Genomic DNA, 15,601 nt, shown 5'->3' with positions numbered 1-15,601 from the left:
GGATTTAGTATATTTGTTAATGTTAATTAATTAATAATTAATGTTAATATTAATGTTAATAATGGTCTACATTAACTCGCTAATGATTTGGACCCAATTACATTTGAAAAAATACAATTAAAGACAACAATACACCATTGAGAACTACTTGAACTCAATAATGATTTGGACCCAATTACATTTGAACAAATACAATTAGAGACAACAACACACCATTGAGAACTTGAAACATTAGTTCTCGTATCATCACGCTGCACCAACCGAAAAAATCATCAGAAATTAGCATATTTAAATTACTTTCGTGCGTGTCGTCTACATTACTATTCATATTTTTTTTTGGGGTAAAGGGATATACCCAGTGAATTTTATTGATAATAAACTAAATATTACAATGAAGAGCGAACGACTAAGAGACATGCCTCAAAGCCAACGAGCCAGGCCAAAGCCAAAACAAAAAGAAAACTAGACCAAGAGAACTACGCACATAGACTCCCGACCAAAATAAGCGCTAATTATGAAACCTTCCAAGCATCCTTCATAACCTTCACACTTGTCGTATCCTTCCACCTTATAGAAATCAGCTTTAACCGAACTGTAGAGAATATTATCGACACCAACTTACCACAAGACCTTGATTTCTTCTTGAACAACCTGAGATTTCGCTCTTGCCATATAAAGTATACTGCCGCAGCAAAGAGAAGCTTCGCAACAATGTTTTGGGCAGATCGCAAAACTGAAATCAGAGTCAACGCGTTAATACAATCACGCCAATCGGAGCTAGAAAGATTAACATCCATGGATTGTTTCACAAACGACCACACTTGAGTAGGGTAAGAACATCGAAAAAATAAATGGTCATGCGAGTCAGGCTCAACACGACAAAATGGGCAAACAATAGGATCATTACTACTCCTGCTAATATCCCAACTCTTAAGACGAACATGCGTCTTAAGATGCTCGCCAATTAAGAGCCATACAAGAAAAGAATGAAGAGGTATACATTGGGCATACCACACAATATTGAACCACGAAACTTGGATGGATCTAGTACGCAAGGTATCCCATACAACTGAAACAGAAAAGTCTTGTAATCGGCCATAATAATCGCGCCACTTAATAACATCTGGACGATCACTTAACACATGGGGAGATATATTAAGCAAACCTGGATAACGGTGACTCCATGCTTGCGGCCACCTCCACCCATCACTAGAAACAATGTCTCGGACCATAGCGTCACGTGATAACTCTGCTCTATGGATATCTCTGCTCGAAATAACAGACTCAAGAGGGCCATAGTCAGACCAGTTATCGAACCAGGCCGAAACATTCGACACATCACCAATAACATAAACAAATTGCATTCGAATTTCCTTTATAATCGAAGCAGAAAGAATAAAAACAAATTGCCAATACAACTGCATCGAAGAGATAACCGAAATGACCAATTGAACGCGACCCGCAAATGAAAGAAACTTGTTTTTACAATCATCTATCTTACGTTTTACACGATCAACAAGAACTTTACAATCCCTATGAGATAAACACGAAGAGACAAGTGGGACACCCAAATATTTAACCGGGAGCTTTCCTTCTTCAAACAGAAGAATAGAAAGAAAAGAAGCCTTAATACCATCTGAGACATTAGCAAAATAAGCAGTACTCTTCTCGATGCTCGGAGTCAACCCAGAACAATTCTTAAAATCATCAAGGGACTTCGAAATAATACTCACAGAATCCAACGTAGCACTAGAAAATAAGAACAAATCATCGGCGAAACATAAATTGATAATATTCAACTTCTCACACTTTGGATGGAACTTAAACTTATCCGACTCAGCAACATGACGATTAAGAAACAAAGATAAGACTTCCATAACCAAAGTGAACAAATAAGGAGACAAAGGATCTCCCTGTCTAAGGCCACGTTTACCTTTAAAGAAACCATGCAAATCACCATTGACACAAATGGAGAACGAAGTAGATCGAACACACGTCATAATCCACTTGTTCATAGTCGGATGAAAACCAAAACGACCCAGAATAAACTCAAGAAAATTCCAGTCAACCGTATCGTAAGCTTTCTGGATGTCTACTTTAAACACACACCTCGGAGTACCATTCTCAATATGATAATTTTTCATAAGCTCTTGTGTCAACAAAATGTTATCTGAGATACGACGACCTGGGATAAAAGCTGACTGATTTATGCTAACAATATCATCCAAAGCATTCTTGAGGCGGTTAGTAATAATCTTACTAATACACTTGTACAACACATTGCAACAAGAAATAGGCCTGTAATCCGTGACTTTGCAAGGCGATTGCACCTTTGGAAGAAGCGCAATAATAGTATGATTGATTTCGGATAACAGTTTCCCATTATCAAAAAAAATCAATAACAGCATCCGTAATATCCTTGCCGATTATCTCCCAAGACGCCTTAAAAAAACTCAGTTGTATACCCGTCCGGGCCCGGGGATTTATTACAGCCATTAACAAAGACAACATCCTTAACCTCTTGAGGAGAAATGTTACGAATCATGTCCAGAGCCTTCTCCACTGAAACAAATTTTGTAAATAATGAATCTGGACGATCAATATTTGCAACCTGATGCGAAGTACCTAAGAAGTTTTCATAATGAGAAACAAATAATTCAGGAACACTCGCACCCTCAATGAACACCCCATCACTATCCATAATAGCCTGGATCCTATTACGATGCGTTCTGATTTTAATAACGTTGTGAAAATAACGAGAATTACTATCACCGTCTCATAACCAATCAACCTTCGATTTTTGTTTCAAGAAATGCTCTTCCTCTAAAGCAGCTTCGGTAAACAATTTTAAAACCCGACTTTCTTCCTCACGATGAGCAACAGAATCAAGATGTTTATCAAGTAACATCTGAGTCGTATCCAACTCTAGCCGAAGCTTTTCAACATGCTGATGAATATTACCTTTTTGCCAAGAAAGTTTTCGTAGTGGTTTTTTCAAAGCACGCAGCCTCTTAACCACTTTAAACATTCGAAAACCATCCACTTCTAACTTCCATCCATTACGAACAATATCAATAAAACCAGCGTTTGATGTAACAAAGTTACAAAATTTGAACGGTTTAGGTTTACTCACCATGCCCTGCGAAGGGATTTTAAGAATTGCCGGACTATGATCTGAAATCCGATACGGTTGAAAGATGGCATAAGAGTTAGCATAGTCATTCAAAAAAGTATCGTTGGCCATTACACGATCTATCTTCTTCAGAATGCCCGTATTCAAATTCGGCCTTTGCTTCGACGTATACTGGAGACCCGTATGATTAATATCAGACAAGCCAATACTATCCACACAGTCATTAAATTCGCGCATAGCTATGGACATCGTAGAGCCCCTAGCAGTCGATTCATCTAATCTAAGTGACGTATTAAAGTCACCAAGTAACACCCAAGGTTGATCACCAATAAAGTTCTTGTGCATATCTAGCTCAGTCCATAACAAACGCCTATGGATGTAGTAATTATTTGCATAAATGAACGAAACTAAAAATTTCACATTACCAACATGAGAAGTAACTTGACAATGCATAACTTGGCGAGAAGCAGCTAAAAACATAACATTTACAACATCCGGGTTCCAGCCAACTATTATACGGGTACCCCCAACACAAGCATTACTATTAGAGTTCAAATTTCACCTTGGGAAAACCTTATTGTACACACCCAAGAGTCTTTTAATATCAACGTGAGATTCAAGAATAGCACACAAACATAGCTTATTATCTTCTACAATACTCTTCACCTCATTTTGTTTGGGGACACGATTGAGACCCCTAATATTCCAAGAAGCGATACTAATCATTGTAAACCATCCAAACCGGGAGTGCTTGCCCCCTCAGATTTTTTATTTGCCATGAAACACGCTGTCTTGTCAAACGTATCTTCAACATCACTATCATTTAAGACAGAGCGATCAGCTTCCTGCTCCTGTTTATGAAACAACTCTTCCTCATTCAAGCTATCTAAAGCAGCATATGAGTTTCCTATAAATACATACTCCTTATTATTTTCACTTGGTCCAGGATCCACACTCTTTTTAGCCGTAGAAGTGACCCCACCACTCTGTCCAGGAGGTTTTGAGATGGGTCTATAGACCAACTTTTGCTTATTCTTTCCAACCACAAACCCATCTTTAGACTTCATTACGTTATTTAGTTTCTTACCCACTGTATGAAAACCATCATTGTCCACCTTAACATGTTCAACAACAACCGGGATATTACGGGGACATTGGGCATCATTGTGATCGAACACCTTACAACCCGAGCACCTCGGAGGTTGCCATTCATATTCGACTCTAACCGTATCCAATGACTTCTTGTTCAAAACCAAACTAGGAGTAGCAACACGTAAAGCTTCCTTAAGCTCCTTCTCGGCCGAAATTTTGACCATGGCTCTAGCATAGTTCGGTCTCCCCCACGATTCCATACACATTGTGCTCGTATAAGAGTCCAACATCATCGGCCTACCAACCTTGGACGCAATAGCACTCAAACCATCCGCGGTGAAACCTGCTAAAGGAACATCGTATAGCATAACCCAAACAGGGACTTTAGATAAGTTTTCCTTCGTCAAGGATATTTCTGGAGACCATTTGTTCAGGATGATTGGAATCGTCCGAATCATCCATGGGCCATTTTCTAACACATCGCTAACACCTTTTTCACTTCCAAATTTGAAAAAATAGAAACCTTTCGCGTTCATCATAATCTTCTCAATCCCATATTTTTTCCACACATTCAGAGCATAGTTTTGAACCACTGGGAACGCAACTCGCTTACCTATGAAATACCTATATAGGGTATTATTATACCAACTAGAAGCCTCCCGAACAGGCGATATTGGGATTTCCACATCAACATTATCATCCAATTGTCCTACTGTTTCAACTAAACAAAAGTGAACCAGAGGTTTGGATTGATTACCATGTAACGCATGAATGTATGATCCAGCTTTAGTAGCAACCCCATCTTGAACATCTGTTTCCCTATTTTGTTCCATATTAACTTGTTTAGCACTAACTTGTTTAGCATTAACACCAACAGGCTGCATGGGACTTCCACCCTTTTTTACATGGCCACTGCCCAACTCAGGGAAATCAGCATCCAACGCATCAGCAGAATGTACACTAATTTTCTCATCGTCATTCGTATTTGTATAGTTATCATGTACATCCTGAGATCCGGGATTGTTATCCAAGTCAATAACCTTTTTATCATTAAGGACCGGCACCTCCTCCGGCACATCATCAATTGATGGATTCCTTTTCGAAATAGCATCATCGTTCTCACTACTATCGCTCCCATCCATCTTTTCTTCCACATCGATCGTACGGCTCCTCAAAACCCTAGGTTGGGTTAGTTGAGATCCCTTCTTTTTCACACCAGCTGACGTCTTACCCATTACCAACACCCACGAAATCACGAACCAATAAGTACAGATAAGCGTTAAAGATTATCGAGGAATTTCAGAAATTTTTTATCGCCGTTGTTGCCCGATATTTTTGGAGCAAACTAGGGTTTCGAAACTATTTCTTTTTGTCTATCTACCTTTTTTTTTGTCGATGCTATTATTTTTCTAAAATCTAATCGGCCATAACCCTAAAAAAAATTGTAAAGTAGCCGCCGTATTTTCTTTTACTTGTTATTCTTCTAGTTCGTGAATGCCACAAGTTTTTACTCTAGTTTTTTTTTTCACCCGCTGCAATTGTTTTCACCACTTCCACTATGTTATTTTTCCACCCAATTCCTCTTGTTGCTATCTGCAATTAGTTAAACCCCACCTATTCAAAGGCAGGTCATGTGATTATTAAAAACAAAAAGACCATGATAAACATCAAAGTAAACGTCTGATCTCAGCCTTCACGATCTTATATCTTATTTTCTTTTCTTTTCTGTTATTTTTTATTTAGTTAATCAAATAATCGGCGTGGGGCTGAGCCGCCTAGCTTGACTAGGTTCCAAACCCTGAAAAAAAAAGAGAATATAGTTAAAAAATTTGTTTGCAGCATTGAAGAATATTGTTATTGCCGACAAAAGTTGTTTTATGAAAGCGGTACTTGATCCTTAGGCACATCAAGCCACGGCGTAAAGAAAAAAAAATCGCTACGGAAAAGGAGAAGCCGTCAAGAAAGATGCAACCAAATCAGCGTATATCGGTCTATTCAGTGCCACAAATAAAAAAAGTTACTTTTGTTTATTTTATTTTTTGTTAGTGTTTTTCCTTCCAGTCCGAACTTTCGTGATTTCACCGTTCGGACTGCGGGGGAGTGTTAGATGATTGATAATGGCCCAACCCGATTATGGGTTTGGGTCCGTTAGGGTTTTAGGTTATTAGGGTTTCCTGGATGTTCTATGTACTCTATAAATAGTGTTTAATATCATCAATAATATTCATGGGGTTTACATTCTATAACATGTAAAATATTGACCTTGATTATTTCATTTATATGTGCCAAATATATATACATGTACATGGATTGTTCTCCAAGAATATCATCTAATTTGGGATGATATTTACATCATAATCTATTCCTAGTTTGTTACACAATAAGAGAATAATCTAATATATGGAAAGATATCGGCTATTACTCCCCCGCAGTCGCAGCGATCGGTGGCCGAATGCAAAGACTGGAGCGAAAATCATTGAAGAGTAATCGAGGTAGACCCTTTGTGAAAATATCCGCAATCTGATAACATGTAGGAACATGTAAAACACGTACATGACCGCGAGCAACTTTCTCCCGAACGAAATGAATATCCATTTCAATGTGTTTGGTACGCTGATGTTGCACCGGATTGCCCGCAAGATAGATAGCACTTACATTATCACAAAAAACCAAAGAAGCTTTAAAAACCGGACACTTTAGTTCAAGAAGAAGATTGCGTAACCAACAACATTCCGCGACGACATTAGCAACACCCCTGTATTCAGCTTCGGCATTAGAGCGAGATAATGTAGATTGACGTTTAGATGACCAAGATATCAAATTGTCACTTAAATAAACACAATAACCAGATGTAGAACGCCGAGTATCGGGACAACCACCCCAATCAGCATCAGTATAACCAACCAAATAATTCGAAGTAGATTTTGAAATGTGTAAACCAAGTGCAGACGTTCCCTGAATATATAGAATTATACGTTTCAAGGCAAGAAGATGAACTTCACGAGGATCATGCACATGTAAGCAAATTTGTTGAACAGCGTAGGAGATGTCAGGACGAGTAAAAGTCAAATATTGCAATGCGCCGGCTAAGCGACGGTATTCAGTGGGATTAGAAATAGGCGGACTAGATGTGGCACTTAGCTTTCCTGTTGTATCAACAGGAGTATACACGGCATTACAAGATTTCATGCCGGCTCTGTTAATAATGTCATGTGCGTAAGCTTGCTGAGTAAGGAACAACCCATGTGAATTCCGTGTAACGGATATACTTAAGAAAGAACTTAGGGGCCCAAGGTCCTTCATAGCAAATTCGTGAGAAAATAATAGCAGTAAACGTGTGCGCAGCATATCAGATGATGTAGTAAGAATTATGTCATCGACATACAAAAGTAAATATGCTATATCTGTCCCATGAGTATAGATAAACAAGGAGTGATCACATTGACTATGTTTGAAACCGATAGTGGAAGCAAAATCAGCAAAGCGTTGGTACCACGCACGTGGTGCCTGTTTGAGACCATACAAAGAACGTTTTAACAAACACACATGATTCGGTCTAGTAGGATCTAGAAACCCTGTAGGCTGATACATATAAATCGTTTCATTTAAATGACCCTGAAGAAAAGCATTTTTAACATCAAGTTGATGTATAGGCCACGACTTAGAGGTAGCAATGCTAAGCACAATATGTATGGTAGCAGGTTTAACGACAGGACTAAAAGTCTCAAAACAATCAATACCCACTTTTGGAGCACGACCATCACCTATAAGACGTGCTTTGTACCGTTCAAACGTTCCATCGGATTTCACTTTATGATGAAAAATCCACATTGAGCGGATTACCTGCATGTTAGATTCACGAGGGACTAAAACCCACGTATTATTATCAACTAAAGCCTTATATTCCTCAAACATAGCATTTTTCCATTTAGGGTCTTTTAAGGCGTGAATAGGATTCGAAGGTAGAGGAGAAAGTGTGGTAGAAGTGGAAAGGTTAAAAGGAGCCTTTGGTTTGAAAATACCAGTCATCGAACGATTGATCATGGTTCGAGTTGGAAGATTAGGAATAGTTTTGGTTTGTACAGGTGAGGTAGTTTGAGCATGTGGTGAAGCAACAGAAGGCGAGGTTGGAGGTGAATTGGGTTGGTCAGCAGACGACCCAGAAGAAGAAGGAGGTGATGTCGAGTGTAGCCCAAATAAAGGAGTTGGAGGCCCAGAAGGTGTGACGGGCTGAACAGAAGGTGTGATAGGATGGTTATTAGGCTCAGAATGAAATGTCCCGTTCATATTGATTATAAACGTTTCATATTAATTGATTTCGTTGCGAGATTTTGACCTCTATATGAGACGTTTTTCAAAGACTGCATTCGTTTTTAAAACAAACCATAACCTTTATTTTATCGACAAGGTTAAAAGGACACCACCTAGATTATCAAAAATAATAATCTAAAAATATCACACTTACACACTACTAATACATATTGGTTTACAATATTAATATGTTACAACAAAGTAAATCTTGAATGCAGTTTTAAACAATATTATACAAGCATGCTGACACCAAATCTTGTCCGTATATTAGCATGCAACGGCGGAAGCTCCTAATAATCACCTGAGAATAAACATGCTTTAAACATCAACAAAATTATTGGTGAGTTATAGGTTTAATCTATATATCAAATTGTAATAATAGACCACAAGATTTCATCTTTCAATAACATGCAATCTGCATAAAAATCATTCGTATGGTTGAACACCTGGTAACCGACATTAACAAATGCATCTAGAATATCCCCATATATAAATATCGAAGTACTAAAGTAGTTCAAATTCTCTGACTGGGGCTTGTCAATGGCCCATAGATCTATCTTTAAGATTCGCGTTAATTGGTGAAAATTATAATAAACACCAATTCTTAGGTTACCAAGTTCAACAAGGGCGATATCCGGTAAAACGATTCAACATAGAATGTAGTTTCAATACTTGTGTCTATTTTGTAAATCATTTTTAAAACTGCATGTATTCTCATCCCAAAATATTAGATTTTAAAAGTGGGACTATAACTCACTTTCACAGATTTTTACTTCATCGAGAAGTAAGACTTGGCCACTGGTCGATTCACGAACCTATAACAAATATGTACATATATATCAAAGTATGTTCAAAATATATTTACAACATTTTTAATACGTTTTAATGTTTTAAGTTTATTAAGTCAGCTGTCCTCATTAGTAACCTACAACTAGTTGTCCACAGTTAGATGTACAGAAATAAAGCAATATATATTATCTCGAATCAATCAAAGACCTCGTGTATACAAGCCTCAGGCTAAATCACAACTCAAAGTATATATAATATTTTGGAATCAACCTCAACCCTGTATAGCTAACTCCAACATTACTGCATATAGAGTGTCTATGGTTGTTCCGAAATATATATATAGATGGGTCGATATGATATGTCAAAATATTGTATTCGTGTCTATGGTATCCCAAGATTACATAATATATTAGAATACATGTATAATACAATATGAATTAGCTAGGATATGATTAATATAGATTTGTTACAAATTTTCACGTAGCTACAACAAGAAAAATTATCCAATCTTGTTTTACCCATAACTTCTTCGTTTTAAATCCGTTTTGAGTGATTCAAGTTGCTATGGTTTCATATTGATCTTAAGTTTATGAATATAAACAGAAAAAGTATAAGTTTATAGTCGGAAATACAGATTACAAGTCATTTTTGTAAAGGTAGTCATTTCAGTCGAAAGAACGACGTCTAGATGACCATTTTGGAAAACATACTTCCACTTTGAGTTTAACTATGATTTTTGGATATAGTTTCATGTTCATAAGAAAAATCATTTTCCCAGAAGAACAACTTTTAATTCAAAGTTTATCATAGTTTTTAATTAACTAACCCAAAACAGCCCGCGGTGTTACTACGACGGCGTATATCCGGTTTTACGGTGTTTTTCGCGTTTTCAGGTTTTAAATCATTAAGTTAGCATATCATATAGATATAGAACATGTGTCTAGTTGATTTTAAAAGTCAAGTTAGAAGGATTAACTTTTATTTGCGAACAAGTTTAGAATTAACTAAACTATGTTCTAGTGATTACAAGTTTAAACCTTCGAATAAGGTAATTTTATATATACGAATCGAATGATGTTATGAACATCATTACTACCTCAGGTTTTTTGGATAAACCTACTGTAAATGAGAAAAATAGATCTAGCTTCAAAGGATCCTTGGATGGCTTGAAAGTTCTTGAAGCAAAATCATGACACGAAAACAAGTTCAAGTAAGATTTCCACTCGAAATAAGATTGTTAAAGTTATAGAAATTGAATCAAAGTTTGAATATGAGTATTACCTTATATTAGAAAGATATCTTACTGTAAATAAGAAAGATTTCTTGAGGTTGGATGATCACTCAAAGTGTATTTGCAAGATTGGAAGTAAGCTAGCAAACTTGGAAGTGTTGTTGGTGTGTTCTTCAGTAGTTGTTTTATAACTTAGTTTATGTATGAATTTATGAACTAGATTGAGCTAGATTTTGTTGAAGATGATGAAGAACACTTAGAACAAATGAAGAACACTTGAGAAAGAGTAATTTGATTCAAGAAAATTGCAAAGTGAAAGTGTTTGTGAGCTCCATCTTCACGTGAATTAGGGGTGGCAATATAGTCTTCATTAGTTTGTAATCTTGTGAGATATTTCATGCTAGATGTTAAATGATGGTTCCCACATGGTTAGGTTACTCACATGGGATGCTAAGATCTGATCATTGGAGTGTATATACCAATAGTAAATACATTTAGAAGCTGTGTATTGTACGAGTACAAATACGAGTGCATACGAGTAGAATTGTTGATGAAAATGAATGAGGATGTAATTGTAAGCATTTTTGTTAAGTAGAAGTACTTTGATAAGTGTCTTGAATTCTTTCAAAAGTGTATGAATACATATTAAAACACTATATGTATATACATTTTAACTGAGTCATTAAGTCATCGTTAGTCGTTACATGTAAGTGTTGTTTTGAAACCTTTAGGTTAACGATCTTGTTAAATGTTGTTAACCCATTGTTTATTATATCAAATGAGATGTTAAAATATTATATTATCATGATAATTGATGTATTAATATATCTTAATATGATATATATATATATATATATATATATATATATTTATATATATATATATATATATATATATATATATATATATATATATATATAGTTAAATATTGTTACAACGATAATCGTTACATATATGTCTCGTTTCGAAATCATTAAGTTAGTAGTCTTGTTTTTACATATGTAGTTCATTGTTAATACACTTAATGACATGTTTACTTATCATTTATCATGATTAAACATAGTGTATCAATATCTTAATATGATTCATATGTATTTAGTAAGACGCTGTTATAACGATAATCGTTATATATATCATTTTTGAGTTTCTTAATTCAGTAAACTCATTTTTATGTATATCACTCATTGTTAAAATACCTAGTGAGATACTTACTTATCATAATATCATGTTAACTATACATATATATCCATATATATGTCATCATATAGTTTTTACAAGTTTTAACGTTCGTGAATTGCCGGTCAACTTGGGTGGTCAATTGTCTATATAAAACCTATTTCAATTAATCAAGTCTTAACAAGTTTGATTGCTTAACATGTTGGAAACACTTAATCATGTAAATATCAATTTCATTTAATATATATAAACATGGAAAAGTTCGGGTCACTACAGTACCTACCCGTTAAATAAATTTCGTCCCGAAATTTTAAGCAGTTGGAGGTGTTGACGTATCTTCTGGAAATAAGTGGGGGTATTTCTTCTTCATTTGATCTTCTCATTCCCAGGTGAACTCAGGTCCTCTACGAGCATTCCATCAAACTTTAACAATTGGTATCCTGTTTTTCTTAAGTCTTTTAACCTCACGATCTATTATTTCGACGGGTTCTTCGATGAATTGAAGTTTTTCGTTGATTTGGATTTCGTCTAACAGAATAGTGAGATCTTCTTTAGCAAAACATTCAAATTTGAGACGTGGAAAGTGTTATGTACAGCCGCGAGTTGTTGAGGTAATTCAAGTCGGTAAGCAACTGGCCCGACACGATCAATAATCTTGAATGGTCCAATATACCTTGGATTTAATTTCCCTCGTTTACCAAATCGAACAACGCCTTTCCAAGGTGAAACTTTAAGCATGACCATCTCTCCAATTTCAAATTCTATATCTTTTCTTTTAATGTCAGCGTAGCTCTTTTGTCGACTTTGGGCGGTTTTCAACCGTTGTTAAATTTGGATGATCTTCTTGGTAGTTTCTTGTATTATCTCCGGACCCGTAATCTGTCTATCCCCCACTTCACTCCAACAAATCGAAGACCTGCACTTTCTACCATAAAGTGCTTCAAACGGCGCCATCTCAATGCTTGAATGGTAGCTGTTGTTGTAGGAAAATTCTGCTAATGGAATGTGTCGATCCCAACTGTTTCCGAAATCAATAACACATGCTCTTAGCATGTCTTCAAGCATTTGTATCGTCCTTTCACTGTGCCCATCAGTTTGTGGATGATAAGCAGTACTTATGTCTAGACGAGTTCCTAATGCCTGCTGTAATGTCTGCTAGAATCTTGAAATAAATCTGCCATTCCTATCAGAGATAATAGAGATTGGTATTCCATGTCTGGAGACGACTTCCTTCAAATACAGTCGTGCTAACTTCTCCATCTTGTCATCTTCTCTTATTGGCAGGAAGTATGCTGATTTGGTGAGACGATCAACTATCACCCAAATAGTATCAAAACCACTTGCAGTCCTTGGCAATTTAGTGATGAAATCCATGGTAATGTTTTCCCATTTCCATTCTGGGATTTTGGGTTGTTGAAGTAGACCTGATGGTTTCTGATGCTCCGCTTTGACCTTAGAATACGTCAAACATTCCCCTACGTATTTAGCAACATCGGCTTTCATACCTGGCCACCAAAAATGTTTCTTGAGATCCTTGTACATCTTCCCCGTTCCAGGATGTATTGAGTATCTGGTTTTATGAGCTTCTCTAAGTACCGTTTCTCTCATATCTCCAAATTTTGGTACCCAAATTCTTTCAGCCTTATACCGGGTTCCGTCTTCCCGAATATTAAGATGCTTCTCCAATCCTTTGGGTATTTCATTCTTTAAATTTCCCTCTTTTAAAACTCCTTGTTGCGCCTCCTTTATTTGAGTAGTAAGGTTATTGTGAATCATTATATTCATAGCTTTTACTCTAATGGGTTCTCTGTCCTTTCTGCTCAAGGCGTCTGCTACCACATTTGCCTTCCCCAGGTAGTAACGAATCTCAAAGTCGTAATCATTCAACAATTCAATCCACCTGCGCAACCTCATGTTCAGTTGTTTCTGATTAAATATGTGTTGAAGACTTTTGTGGTCGGTATATATAATAATTTTGACCTCATATAAGTAGTGCCTCCAAGTCTTTAATGCAAAAACAACCGCGCCTAATTCCAAATCATGCGTCGTATAATTCTGCTCGTGAATCTTCAATTGTCTAGACGCATAAGCAATTACCTTCGTTCGTTGCATTAATACACAACCGAGACCTTACTTTGAGGCGTCACAATATATCACAAAATCATCATTCCCTTCAGGTAATGACAATATAGGTGCCGTAGTTAACTTTTTCTTCAACAATTGAAATGCTTTCTCTTGTTCATCCTTCCATTCAAATTTCTTCCCTTTATGCATTAATGCAGTCAAGGGTTTTGCTATTTTGGAAAAATCTTGGATGAATCTCCTGTAATAACCTGCCAGCCCTAAAAATTGGCGTATGTGCTTCGGAGTTTTCGGGGTTTCCCACTTTTTAACGGTTTCAATCTCTGCTGGATTTACCTGAATGCCTTATTTGTTCACTATATGACCTAAGAATTGAACGTCTTCTAACCAAAATGCACACTTTGAAAACTTAGCGTACTATTTTTCTTTCCTTAACAACTCTAGCACTTTTCTCAAATGTTCTTCGTGCTCTTGATCATTCTTCGAGTAAATAAGTATGTCATCGATGAAAACAATGAAAAACTTGTCAAGATATGGCCCACACACTCGATTCATGAGGTCCATGAACACATCTGGTGCGTTAGTCAATCTAAACGGCATAACCATAAATTTGTAATGACCGTAACGCGTCCTAAAAGCAGTCTTTGGAATATCATCCTCCTTCACCCGCATTTGATGATACCCAGAACATAAATCAATCTTCGAATAAACTGACGAGCCTTGTAGTTGATCAAATAAATCATCGATTCTCGGTAGTGGGTAGCGGTTCTTGATGGTAAGTTTGTTCAACTCTCGATAGTCGATACACAACCTAAATGTACCATCCTTCTTCTTGACAAACAAAACAGGAGCTCCCCACGGTGATGTACTTGGTCGAATGAAACCACGCTCTAAAAGTTCCTGTAACTGGCTTTGTAATTCTTTCATTTCACTGGGTACGAGTCTGTATGGAGCACGAGCTATTGGTGCAGCTCCTGGTACAAGGTCTATTTGAAATTCAACGGATCGATGTGGGGGTAATCCTGGTAATTCTTTTGGAAATACATCGGGAAATTCTTTTGCAACGGGAACATCACTGATGTTCTTTTCTTCAGGTTTAACTTCCTCGATGTGTGCTAGAATGACGTAACAACCTTTTCTTATTATTTTTTGTGCCTTCATACTACTAATAAGATTTAATTTCGCGTTATTCTTTTCTCTGTACACCATTAAAGGTTTTCCTTTTTCACGCACAATGCGAATCGCATTTTTGTAACAAACGACTTCTGCTCTCACCTTTTTCAACCACTCCATGCCAATTATTACATCAAAACTCCCTAACTCGACTGGTATTAAATCAATTTTAAATGTTTCGTCAACGAGTTTAATTTCTCTATCCCGACATACTTTATATGCTGTAATTAGTTTACCGTTTGCTAATTCGAGTAAAAATTTACTATCCAAAGGCGTCAATGGATAACTTAATTTAGCACAAAAATCTCTACTCATATAGCTTCTATCCGCACCCGAATCAAATAAAACATAAGCAGATTTATCGTCAATAAGAAACATACCCGTAACAAGCTCCGGGTCTTCCTGCGCTTCTGCCGAATTAATGTTGAAGACTCGTCCACGGCCTTGACCATTATTATTCATGTTGGTCCCTTGATAACAACAGGAGTATTGTAGAGGGGGGGGGGTGAATATAATTTCTTTTCAATTAACTAAACAGTTAAACTCGATTAGTATTCAAGCATGCAAATAAATAGAGTCACAGGTAATTTTCAACAGTTATTCTTTATTGATTG

The 15,601-nt window shown here is 36.6% G+C and overlaps 2 protein-coding genes across 2 annotated transcripts; both read right to left on the bottom strand.

Annotated features, from left to right (window-relative positions):
- Positions 1 to 512: 512 nt before the first annotated feature.
- LOC139904010 (uncharacterized) lies at positions 513 to 2,408 on the bottom strand. The gene has a single exon (XM_071885947.1). It carries the CDS (start codon positions 2,406 to 2,408, stop codon positions 513 to 515), a length of 1,896 nt encoding a protein of 631 aa, XP_071742048.1.
- A 368-nt stretch (positions 2,409 to 2,776) lies between these two features.
- LOC139904001 (uncharacterized) lies at positions 2,777 to 3,859 on the bottom strand. The gene is made up of 2 exons (XM_071885938.1): positions 3,721 to 3,859; positions 2,777 to 3,603 (listed from the first exon to the last, which is right to left on the bottom strand). The coding sequence occupies exons 1-2, from the start codon at positions 3,857 to 3,859 to the stop codon at positions 2,777 to 2,779; spliced, it is 966 nt and encodes a 321-aa protein (XP_071742039.1).
- Positions 3,860 to 15,601: the final 11,742 nt, after the last annotated feature.

Source organism: Rutidosis leptorrhynchoides, chromosome 1 (assembly GCF_046630445.1).
Source record: "Rutidosis leptorrhynchoides isolate AG116_Rl617_1_P2 chromosome 1, CSIRO_AGI_Rlap_v1, whole genome shotgun sequence".
Taxonomy (NCBI): Eukaryota; Viridiplantae; Streptophyta; class Magnoliopsida; order Asterales; family Asteraceae; genus Rutidosis; species Rutidosis leptorrhynchoides.
This window is presented reverse-complemented; position numbering and strand designations above follow the sequence as displayed.